The sequence below is a fragment of the Porites lutea genome, chromosome 1 (assembly GCF_958299795.1).
Source record: "Porites lutea chromosome 1, jaPorLute2.1, whole genome shotgun sequence".
NCBI classification, from domain to species: Eukaryota; Metazoa; Cnidaria; class Anthozoa; order Scleractinia; family Poritidae; genus Porites; species Porites lutea.
In genome coordinates, this window is record NC_133201.1 from 8065522 (window position 1) to 8078419 (window position 12898).

A 12898-nucleotide genomic window follows, 5' to 3' on the forward strand; every position below is an offset into this window, starting at 1 on the left:
TTACAGGTATGGCTGTCAATCTGACTTATCTGATTGTTGTCGCAGTATATCTATATCTGTCTTCAATATGGCTCACGTCTGTGCTGGACTAAATTAGGTTCTTTTGCGTCAAACTAAATCTGACAACGTCTGAAATGGGCGGGCTAAACATGTCATTTATTTCTTACCTCCAACTTCATCTATTCACATGTTCTGATGCCTTGGGGGAAAAGGTGGAACATAATTCTGATTTTACGTCGTACAGTACATCCGTCCAGGCGACAGCATGAATGAATCATCGAAGAACGTAAACAATTGTTTTCTTCCCATGGCTCATGGTATTGCGCTGATCACAATCAACGCTATCGTCTGCGTTTTGGGATCACTTGGAAACTTGCTTGTTTGTTTGGCCATTGCTACAAATTCTCGCCTACGCCGAAACTCCAACTACCTTCTATTCAGCTTAGCGATCGCTGATCTAATCGTCACTTTGATATGCGAGCCACTCTTTATCGAAGCCATCATCCAGAGAACATTCTTGTACGATTGCAAAGCGGGCCTGGACATTGTGCTCTCCACTTTAAGCTATCTTTCATGTGCCACCTCAGTCTTACATATGGTGGCTATCAGTCTTGATCGTTTTGTTGCCGTTGCGTTCCCACTGAGACACAAAAACTTCATGGAGAAATGCGGACTTAAGGTTATGCTTATAGTATCCTGGTCAATTCCGGGTTTTAAGGTGATTCTTCTTCTCGTTTTTTGGCGTGCCATTCCGTCGGCTTATTATTCAGCGAGCCCATTTCTCTTATTTGGCACCTTTGTCTTCAGCTATTTCTTAATTTCCTTTTTCTACTTTCTGATCGTGGTATTTCTGCTGCGTCACAAGAGGAAAAGAAAGAAACTCAGCAGAGCTCGAAACGTTTCTTTGAAACTGACTTCCCGCATAGAGGTTCGTGTTTCTTGTGCGCTGGCTATCGCAATCGGTATTTTCTCCGCTTGCTGGGTACCCGTGATAACTATAATGATTGCCACAATGACTGGAAAACCACTAACAAGGCCAAACGGCCCTTTGGACTTGTGCCTTCGAACCCTGGCTCTGTCAAACTCAGCCATGAACTTTCTGATCTACTCTGCTAAAATCCGGGACTTCAAAGAGGCATACGTTGATATCTTTCGAAAGTTGTTCCGCTTGTAGAGTTGTGGAATTTTGCTACTTGTTTCAAGAAATTTGAAGTCAGTTTGAAGTCGCAGTTGATCCTAATGCATGGCTACTTCTGGTGAGGAAAAACTGTCATCTACATGTGTGTGTTCATATAGACAGGAAGACAGGGCAGTTTGGATTTTGTCCAACTAAACCTGCTGGCTTCCGTTCAAGACCAAGACGTCCTTTGACCAATACGGAAGTAATCATGAAAATTAAGTTAAATGTACGGACTGGTCAAATTTTAAGTAGAAGGCGATGAAAACCTTGTAAACTCTAAATCACAACATTGCGTAAGCAAATTTTGAAATTAATGCTAGCCACCGAACAGGGACGGCGAAATGTCTCTTATCATTTTAAAGAAAATGTGTTTCGTTTAAATATATAATAGTGACCTTTGGATTCTAACACGAGTACGACTACAAGTACGAGATTTTCTCTCTACTAACTGGTGCTCGCGGGTAAGGCACCTTCGTCATTCTACTACAGGTTTTAGCGAGAATGTTGAGGTCATCCAATATTCGAAGTTTTATCATTTTCCGATCAGGAGAGGGTTTAACCTCCTTCAATAAAGATAATAGTGCCAACGTTTCTGGCGAAAATTGTACACTGAAGCTTCCCGGAGTGTCTATTTTTTTTTTTTTAGAATTCGCGAAAAGTCAAACCTCGTCCTCGAATCTAAACTAGCCCATTTTACAGTTTCAGGAGGAAACGAGGCTGGAGTGGACCTTGTTTTGATACAGCCCTTCCTGCTTTATTATGCAAATCATATTTTTCTTATGCTAACTTGTATTGTTTTAAGCAAAATTTACATTAGAAAAGGGAAGGAGGTTTGTATCAAAACAAGGATAACCTCACATTCACTCAAACGCTAGGACACTCAGCCCATAACTTTAAAATGGTCTATTTTTGACGCAACGCAAGTGATTTGATCTTGACCTGAGCAGATTTGTAAGAAAATAAGGCTGGACTTCAAATTACTAAAGCAATACAATATCTTGATAATAATGATGGAGATTTTAACAACAACAACAACAACCTTGTAACAACAACTACAGTATTTGCAATAACGATGGCGATGTCAAATGACTAAATAATATGACGATTTAGAAGTAGCGCATCTTTTAGTGATTCTTCATCTACCTGATTCCTGGTCGAATTGGTATTTGCAAATGTTTTTTGAGGAGAGGGGGAAATCGATTTAGTATATTTGTAAGAGAAAATTTGTAAGAGAAAACCGTCGTAGGTATAGAGTGCCCATGGTATGTCGATGGTACAGGTTGTCAATCAATCAATCAATCAATAAACTTTATTTACCCTCGAATTTACAGTGTAGCACTCAAGTGCTAATATCTTCGAGCCAACTACATTAATAAATAATTATAATAAAAAGTTAATTCTATATAGCAAAAAAGATAACTAACTACCTAGACAACTAACTTGTCGGATATTGTCAAACGGTTTTGTGGTGGTGGAGAAAAAATTGGTGGATATTAGCAAAGGGTTCTTCGGTGGTGGATAAAAACCTAAAAACTATACCGTCCCACTTCTCAACATACTCCTTAAGAACGCTACAGTAACCCCGTTGTAGCTTGACTGACAAGGTACACAATAAACAAAAGAAGTTGTGAGAAACGTTTTGCTGGGGGTTTATAATAACACATTAGCTATACTCCCATGATCTTGTTTTATGGCAGATACATTATGGACATCTCAATGTCTCTTGATGTGCATTTACATATTCTGTTAAAGTGTTTAATCAAAATGCCTTTACTTGCCTTTTCAAACGGAAGTAAGTGTTACAAATTACCTACAATCGGCGACAAAATTGTTGAGACATTGTACTCAAACAGGGTAACTTCAGCGAAAAAAAGAATCCACTCCCCTCCCCTCCCCTCCATTCAAAGTAGGGGTGTTTGTTGTTTTCTACTGGTAGCTCGAACAGGGGCACAACATTGCATGGAGGGGATGGGGAGGAAGATTTATTTTCCTCTTTTAATTTCGGTGAAACGCCAGAAAGCCCCATTAAGGCGAAGTGTCTAAACTACGTTTGTAGCAGATTGTAGCCTTGCTTCCTTGCTTGTTAACTTTCTCATCGCCTATTCCACAAAGGATACCTGGCGACAACAAATCCTTCTACTGTGTAATGGATAATTTTGTTCATTTTAAATCAAGCGCTTATTCACAGACTACAAGGGATATCTGGTGAAAAACAACTCCACAACTGCAAGAGATAATTATGCTTCGGATATTTCATTTTCAGAGTAAAATGTCTGCTGAGCTGTCTCATTTTCTTGAAGAACACGTTTGTCCTTAGGAGTAAAGACTACCGGATCGCGAACCAAAAGAAGCAACAATAAGTGAAATTAGTGAAGGATCTCGAACGGACATATTGTTTATAGGCATGAAAAAACTCTACGAGATTTAGTCAGCAAATATAATAAATCAAAGACCATATCATTTGAATTAATAATCCTTTTTAGAACTCCAATATTGATATTTTGCTTTTGTTGATAACCTGACTTATCTTTTCCTTCTTCGAAAGCTAAGAGGATGTCTTTTTATATACGTCAGTTATCTTCAGTATAGGTCCTTCGAACTTAGCATAAGAGTGGGCGTGAAAAACAGATATATTTTTAACTTACAACAAATTTGGAGTCATCTTATAGTTAAAGCACTGTTAGTAATAGACGAAGAAGGAGACACATGCAATACAGCCTTTGCGAAATCCAGAGCCCCATACCAAAGTACAACTGAACATGAATGTTTCACTGAAAACTACAAAAGACTGTTCTCTTCCCCTGTATCAAGGTATTGCTTTGATGACAGCCAACGCCATTGTGTGCGTATTTGGTTCACTCGGCAACTTACTAGTTTGCTTTGCCATTGCCACAAATCCTCGACTTCGTCGATGCTCAAACTACCTTCTGTTCAGCTTAGCCGTTGCAGATTTGATCGTCACCTTAGTATGTGAGCCCCTCCTTTTGGAAATGTTCTACAATCGAACATTTGTTCACGAGTGCAAACCAAGCCTGGAAAGACTGTATTCTATTTTAGCCAATCTCTCCTGCTCCGCTTCCGTGGTTCATTTGGCCTGTATTAGTGTAGATCGATTTATCGCCGTTGTGTTTCCTCTGCACCACCAAATCGTTATGAAGAGATGTGGGTTAAAGATTATGTTGATAGCATCTTGGGCATTCCCAATTTCAGTACCCATTCTAATGGTTGTTCTCCCACCTTCCTTTCCCAAAGGGTTCTTGGCGATTGCTTCATTTGCCTTCAGCTATTTTGTTGTCATTTTCTCATATCTTTTGATTATGGTGTTCTTGCTCATCCACAAGGGAAAAAGGAAGCGGCTACGGGCTCGGGCAGTTTCTGTTGATCCTTCACCACACATGGAGATCCGTGTTGCCTGCACGCTGGCCATTGTCATCGGCGTTTTCACGGCTTGTTGGGTCCCGGTAATGACCGCATTGTTTGCTGCCGGTAAATCATTGATGAAGCGAAACGGCGCTCTACACATGTGGCTCCGGACCTTGGCTCTGTCGAACTCAGCCATGAATTTTCTGATTTACTCTGCAAGAATCCGTGACTTTAAAGACTCATACGCCGCTATCTTTCGAAAGATGTGCCGTCTGTAGAGTTTGTTGCGAACCTAACTGATAAATTCTTGCATGATGTCGCCAATATGTACATGACATTCTTTAAGGTGCAGAAGTTCTCGATTCCTTTGCTATGTCATTAAAATAACTTTAATTACTTAGCAGGATTTACAATAACAACTCCTTACAAGGCTATTTTCTCATTTTACACGTTTATACTCAGAGTATTAATTGCCCTTGGCAGTTCAACATACAGTATTCCTGAATAAACATGTCCAATTTAGAGCAATTTTGCCGCTTTACCTTATTTTGTTTTCAGTTTATTGAGTATCGCTCGCAGTTATAACAGATAAAGACCTTGAGGTATTTGCTATTGATCTGGAGGACTCGTGAACGCAGTACTAACTCTAATTCAGGGTGAGTCAGTAAAAATGACTGATGCAATACATGATTATAATGAATGATGCTAATTTAATGGGGATATTGATCGAAAAAAGATGATGGCAAAAACAATCCATCCAGATTAAAGTTAAGAATAAGTGCTACTTTTTTATGATGGTTTTTGTGGCCGGTAGAATTAGTTTCGGATCAGTCATGGTCTGCTCTGTGAGGTAAATAAAAAATACTTAGAGAAAATATTGTTAGCAAGGTAATACTAATATTATGCAGCCCTTGTAGTTGTCAATCTGGCTGATTTAAGTGCAGTGTTCTTATCAATTGACCTTGTGAGAGTTTCAGAATGTAAGTTTCTTTCTTACGTCAACAGACTGTATACGGGTATTTCGACATATCTAGTCAATTAGTAAAACCCAACTGGTCTATTATCAATGCTGCGTTCTGAATGGTTGAGCTATTACTAGGCTATATGTTATAGCCCACTAGTAGTGAAAAGCGCCGGCTTTGAAAACCAAAACAATGGCGGCTGAATCGCGTTTTGCTGGCTAGAGTTGTTTTGTCTTGATATTTTTGACCAAATAGTTAGATTTTACTAAAACAATTATTCCTTGAGCCCGAATGGGCTTTGAGGCAATAGCCCATGAGGCCGAAGGCCTCATGGGCTATTGACTCACAGGCCATGAGGGCGAGAGGAATAATTGCTAAATAACTTACCTACATAAGTGCCTATGATATACGAGGTAAAAAAGGCAATGCTGTGTTTGAGACTTGCAGAGCACCAGCCCAAGCCGGACGTGCCCAATGAACGTTCCATTGGCAAACAGAAACGGTTGTCCTCTACCAATGGCGCACAGTATTCCACTAATCACGATCAACACTATCGTATGCGTTTTGGGATAACTTAAAAACTTTCTTGTTTTTTGGCCGTTGGCTCGCCTACGCCGAGACCCAAACTAACTCCTACTCAGCTTAGCAATCGCTGATCTAATCGTCACCTTGATATGCGAGCCACTTCTTCTGGAATACATCAGCCAGAGAACATTCTTCCATAAGCGTACAACAAGCCTGAAAGCACTTGCGTTCGGCATTTTGGTCAGTTTTTCGTGCACCTCTTCATTTTTACATTTAGTGGCATTTAGTATTGATCGTTCTGTTGCCGTTGTGTTTCCACTGCATCACAAAATCTTCATGAAGAAATGCGTTCGAACAGTTTCGTTGAAACTGACTTTCCGAATGGTGTTCCGTGTTGTTTGCACACTGGCTATCGCAACAGGCGCTTTCACTGTTTGTTGGTTTCCTATACTCATTGTGTTTGAAACTAAAAGACCGAAAATAACTAGCCCTCTACACATGTGGCGCCTAACTATGGCTAGGTTAAACTCAGCCATGAACTTCTTGATTTACTCTACTAAAATGCGGGACTTTAAAGATTCATACATCGGTATCTTACGACAGATGTTCCGCATGTAGAGTGGTCAAACTACTTTAGAAGGGAACTCGTTATGAAAAAAGTTATCTTTAATTAGTATTTCATAACATGAAGTGTTATTACTTGTTGCCTGTTATTATATGTACACTATTTTTAGTTGATAATATATAGATTTAGCCGGGGCTAAAAGCACAGCTCTCGAAAATATTGATAGTTTGTTCAAACAAAATATGAAATCGTGTAATGCTAAGCAGAGAGAGGGCATGGAACGTCGAAAAACGATGAAAAACAACAATAGGTCTAATTAGCAAAAGTTGTTTTGCACGACTACAACGTGGAACTTCCGGAAAATTCTTAGTTACACGTTTTATGGAGGAAATGTCGCACGTGTTCCAGTTCACTTTTTTTCACTGCCGCTCATTTTCACCTTGCATTGGTCACCGCCGCTACAAAATTTTCCTGTTTTTCTTCCAACAAAAAAATGTCTCCTTTGTTTTTTATCTCTCGCTCTAAATCCCTGTCGCCCTTTATCTCGTTGAGCTTCGCTGGCCTGCCGCCCACTTCCTCTTTTCCTCTGTCTTTGTCTTGCTCTATATTCCAAAATGGTGGACATGACAATTTATCTAAGCTTAATACTTTAGACAACAAGGATAAAGAAACAATTTCCGCTTTCCGTTTTCGTCTTTATTGACTCTTTTGTTGTCTCTGCTTTACAAGACGCCGGTGGCTATGCGACTTCCCGCCAAAATAACCTCGAGTCGCATTTGGGTTACCATACCTGTTGATTGAGTTATTTTACATTAATATGCCTGTGGTGCGGATGGACGGTCTCTCAGGCGGGTGGTCGGTGTACGGTCATGTGATTACCAAATTTTCTCGGATGGGTAGATTACTTTATTTTCTTACTCATGGTGCTCCGCTGGCGCGCTTCGCGCGCAAGAGCTCTTCTATTAGGAGAAACGCAGTGGCAAACTGAGCAGCGCAATAAACTGCTTTCTGGTAACGCTCTGACATCAGCCTGGGGCATTCAAAACTTTTATTTATTATTTTAAATTTATTTATTTTTGTAAAATATCTGCTTCAAGTACCAAATACTGTTCAGAAATGTCAATAATTTTCTTTTTTAGGTATCTGTTTAGATGTACAGAAGATATTCGGAGCTATTCTAGCAAATTCTGCTTCCCGCAATTGGCAAGCAAAAAAGTAAAAGATTCCGTAAAAGGAAATAGCCATGAGAAAATCTCACGTTTTTGCGCTAAACTTTGAATATTCATATAGAATTTACGGAAAATGATAGGAAAGTCGAAGTAAGTTCCAAGAAACTGAAGCTGCCCTAGAACGCCGCAATTGAACAGATTGACAAACCCTGGTATAGGTTGGCGGGTATTGCTTTTGGCAAGAAACTAAAAACGAAAAGAGACTCTCTAGTATAGTTACCAAAAATGCATTTGCCCGCGGAAGGGCAATCCGGAGCAGCCTCCCCTTAATTTAAAACTCAGTTATTTAGTGCATTTTGATGAGGTACATAATAATCAACGCCGTGCTAGCTGCTTTCCTATCATTACTCGTGGAAATTATATTACCAGGCTTCATCGGAGCATGAGCTCGCTAAGTTGATATAGTAAGTTGTAAGAAGCACTGACTGTAACTAGATGACTTTTGGCTACAACCATTACGACCTCAGTTTCCCGGCTAAGCTCGCGGGGCTTTCCGACTCTATGTTGGTCAAATCCGGTAGTTATAATTGCTAACGCATTGATCGATATTAAATAAGTGGGGATATTAATCGCCAAATGACCATTATGATGATAATACATCTTAAGGTATCTGAGCGTTTTCTCTCATGCTCTGATTGGTGGAGAGTTATTTTCAATTTTCAAGTGCAGACGATGGAAAAAACGAAATGGCGACGTAATTTTCCTCTTTCTCTCCCCAGCGAGTGTCCTAGAAACTTTAACAAAAAATGGACGTCAAAGTTGTCAATCGATGTTACCGTAAAAAAAATCGAAAGAATTTTTCCGGGATCTAAAACTCCCAACTCCTAATTCCACTTGAGTTTAAAACATTTTGACGTCATTTTTATGGTAGATAAGAGTACAGACCATGGGAATTTGTTATCGATTTGTTAAATCAATGCATAATCCATCACGGTTAAAAATAAGAAGTAATAACGACTATTTCCTGACGTTCGGATACTCGCAAGGTCTGCTCTGGGATCAGGTAAACCAAAGACAGACAGCATGTGCTAACTGCACGAAATGCGGTTGGTAAGGTAGTATTTACATTTTTTTGTTGCGGATGTCAATCTGGCTGATCATGGTATATTGTTATCATTCAGTAGTTTGAGAGTTTTAGGATGTCTGTTTCTTGCTTACGTTAGTCGCACTAAATTCATTCAATGTTGAACGGCTCGGTATGTTTGACAATTTTTGAGAGGGTGAGGTATTGTGTACTAACTGTTTTGGTGAACTGATATCATTCTGTTATATTTATTCCATAACAATGTTATAACTGGTTTGCTTTTGGCGTGTCTGGTTTGCTTCTGTCTTCTTGTGCTAAAGATATACCCCATTTGTTTTGTCACCGTATGTTACGCTTGCATATGCGTGTATCTAACACACACCATTCTGGATTTCGTCAACCTAAACCTGCTTTCTTCCATTTTATAGAATGCTTCGTTTGTCTGTGACAAATACGTAAATCATGAAAAAGTAACATAAAGAGCAAAAAAATAAACTGACTATTTGGACTGGTCAATTTATAGATATCTCTTCTTTTTTTTTTTTGTGGAAGACCTGTTTAACTCTCAAAAATGAAACTACACAGCCATGCATGTTTTGAAATTCACAACAAATTCCAATGATCTTTTCAGTGAAATTTTTTCGTTTAAATTGTTACAAACGTTTTCCCGTTGTAATTGTAACTCGCCGATATAATGGTGGAAATCAAGTAATATGATATTGTCCTGAGCAGATATTATGCGTCGACACTGAATCGATCAAGGCTAAAAACTTCACAAACACAATACCGGTACAATGTTTTTAATGCAGAAAATGGGTCTTCAATAACAACAACTTAGTAAAGTAACAGGAATAACGACGATGCCTAACTTAGTTCATCTAGTCAACAGCCTCTTAATTAGTTATCTTTTTTCCACATTTAATTCACGTCTTCATATTGACCATAGCCTGGATTACCCAACTAAACTATATAACAACATGAACTTGTGAGCGGTCCTAATCTTTATCAAAAGATTACTTCAGTGTTTTACAAACGTGACGTTAGTACTTTAGTCCTGCCTGGTATTTTCTATTTCAAAGGAGAAGCCGTTCTCACAATGACGCCAGTTGTTCAAGAAACTGCACTTTGGCAAAAAACCGACGTCAGCCGGGGCACCAGACGGATTATTCGCTGCCAGAGTGTAAAATATCCGCTAAAGGGAGTAAATATTATCTAAAAAGTTCCAACGAAAGAACAAAAAGACAAACTTTTCTAGCGCCCCATTCACACCGAAGCTTAAACATGTTTAAAAGCTGTTTGCTTAAACACGGTTTAATATTGTTTCTTTCATAAAAGAATGAGCTGCTTACTAACTTACGTGTTAATTGCAAATTTAGTGCAAATTACAAGGCATGATGAATTTTATATGAATACTGTTCTGTGAAACCTGGTTTAATGAAACATGTTTAGTTGCTTGTTAATAGGGCATAGGTGTTTGCTCCATTTCCGAGCTTTTTCGGAACTGTAGTACACTCCACTTCCCCTCAATTTTCTGAAGCAGGGATTTTCACGCCTTAATCACTAGATTTGGTTGATATCTTGAGAAAGTTCCCCTAGTAGCAGCTAGGAATTTCGGGAAGGATAGGGGAAGTCCTGGAAGGGGAGTACCTCCAGCAAAGTTAGAGTAGAGGTGTGCCGCCGAGGCCCTCACACCCTGACCTTGTTTTTAAGGCAAAAAACAAATTTTGTGACTTCATTTTGCTACCCTATCCTTATCCTATGATCCTGATTCGTTTCGTTTTGCATACAGAATTAGGTAATTTCCAAAATTTTTCAAAATAACCTCATGGAAGTGGATTTTTTAAGAAAACATTGTTAGTGCCACAGATGTAGACCGCTCCTCGCCAATCTTCACACTCTTTTAAAGGATTCCGGCCAAGAAGACACATTCTTCAAGACGCTAAATTGGGAAATTTTATACCCTGTTTAAGACTAAAGATCCCGATCAAAGAAGGCTATGCCTAATGTATTTTAGTATAATTACATTGATGATTATCGAGAATAGAGCGCTATGATTATAATCATCGATGTTATTATACTAATATCGGGGAAGAGTCGCCTCGACTTCGTCTCGGTGACTTTTCGCCGATATTCACGTCGCCTTAGGCGATTAATTGTTAAATTTTCCTATCAGTGATTAATAATGGAATTGAATTCATGAAGGTAGGAGCTGGATCTTATATAGCAGTAAGAAACACTGACTCAGTTTTTGTTGTTGTTGTTGTTGTTTTAACAATTATGGCCTAAGCTTCCAAAGCTGAACGTCCGGCTGACCGTAGCTTGTGTGCGTGAAAGAAAATATTTCATGCCTGTAAATTGTGGGCGGGACAAGCTATTCGTGTTTTATCATTTTATTTCAATTGCCTTTTATCTCGTAAATATACTCTTAAACATAGTCGGCAATATAAACGATATGACTTAGCTGTGTGTCTGTGTCTTTCTTTGGTCGATTTAGAAGGGATTTGGGCGCCAGACCAGAAGCGGTCTCTCCGTTCGATTTTAAAAACTACAGTAGTGTCAAGCGCGTCAAGCACACATGAAACAGGAGTGTAGGTGTCTTATTTGAAGTAATAATCATAACTGTGAGCAGACGAGAGAAGGGAGAGAGAAATGATCCCTCTTCTTAGCAAAGGAAGTCTCCAGCTTCTTAGTATAGCTAAGTGTCTAGATATAATCGGCAAAAAAAACTATTTATGAGACACCTTGTACTCAACCTCACTATTTCCTGACACGACTATTTAATTTCCAAAGACCATCCTCTCTTGCAATCACTAAGTAGAAAGCCCACCTCCCGCCTTCCACTGTTCCCAAAAATTAATTGGGGTACTATCCAAGCTACAAAGGTGTAATATAAACAATCATCTATCTAGCGCGAGCCCTCTAAATTTTGGCGTACCTCAAGGGTCAATAATCGGTCCTCTTCTTTTCTTGATCTATATAAATGATCTACCAAATTGTTTGAATGTGGGCTCTCTTAGAATGTATGCCGACGACACTAATGTTACCTTTTCTGCAGCTCACGGCTATACCTGATCTTGAGTCCCAAATCGATAGTGACCTGAAATATATTGATCGCTGGCTCAAAGCTAATAAGTTAAGTCTCAATGTCGCCAATTAAAAACAGAGTTTATGGTTATTAGCTCGAGGCAGAAACTACAGTCCTTAAATGACTACGCAGTAAACATTCATATAGACGGCGTGCCAATAAACGAAAGCAATCAAACAAATCTCTCAGGCTTATCATTGATGAAAATCTCTCGTGGAAGGCCCACATTCATGAAATCTCTAAAAAAGTATTATCCGGTATCAGTGCTCTTAGGCGGGTCAGGCCATTTGTTTTAATGCACACTGCAATTAAAATATACAAAGGTTTTATCGAACCACACTTCGATTATTGCAGTGCTGTATGGGATGGCTTGGCCCAACAGCTTAGTGAGAAACTTCAAAATCGTGCTATCAGAGTTATCACCAAATCTAGCTATGATACTAGTTCCAGATTTCTTCTTACCTCGCTTGGTTGGGACAATTAATTGGTTAGAAGGGCTCAACAAAAGGCTAATTTAATGTACAAGTGCATTAATAATCTCGCCTCAGATTATCTCTGTAATTTGTTTGCCCCAAGAACACCGAATTACTATTTTCGCAACGCGAAGAAAAAAATTAATAGTCCCAAAACCATACAGTGGCGCTCTTCTATGGAACAATCTTCCTGAGGAAATACGTACATCAAATTCCTAGGTCTCTTTAAGAGAGGTTCCCATAGATGGTTTTCTTATCAGTACTCCTACACGGCAAATATGTAAAACAGTTTTTGAGAATTGTTAAGACGGAATTCACCAGGACATTGAGTAATTTTGATTTTCAGTGGACAAAAATCTTGTACCAGAATAATATAAAGCATATTGCATTTTACATTTTTCAAGGGCTAAAGATGTAATAAATCATCTGTAGTATAATACCAATGCAAAAAAAACTCCTTATGGGAGCCCGAGAAAATGAATGTCGAATTTC

General features: G+C 39.0%; 1 protein-coding gene across 1 annotated transcript; it reads left to right on the forward strand.

Moving 5' to 3' along the window:
• The first annotated feature begins 3860 nt into the window (after positions 1-3860).
• On the forward strand, positions 3861-5060 carry LOC140934690 (histamine H2 receptor-like). The gene has a single exon (XM_073384275.1). It carries the CDS (start codon positions 3940-3942, stop codon positions 4819-4821), a length of 882 nt encoding a protein of 293 aa, XP_073240376.1. The 5' UTR covers positions 3861-3939; the 3' UTR covers positions 4822-5060.
• Positions 5061-12898: the final 7838 nt, after the last annotated feature.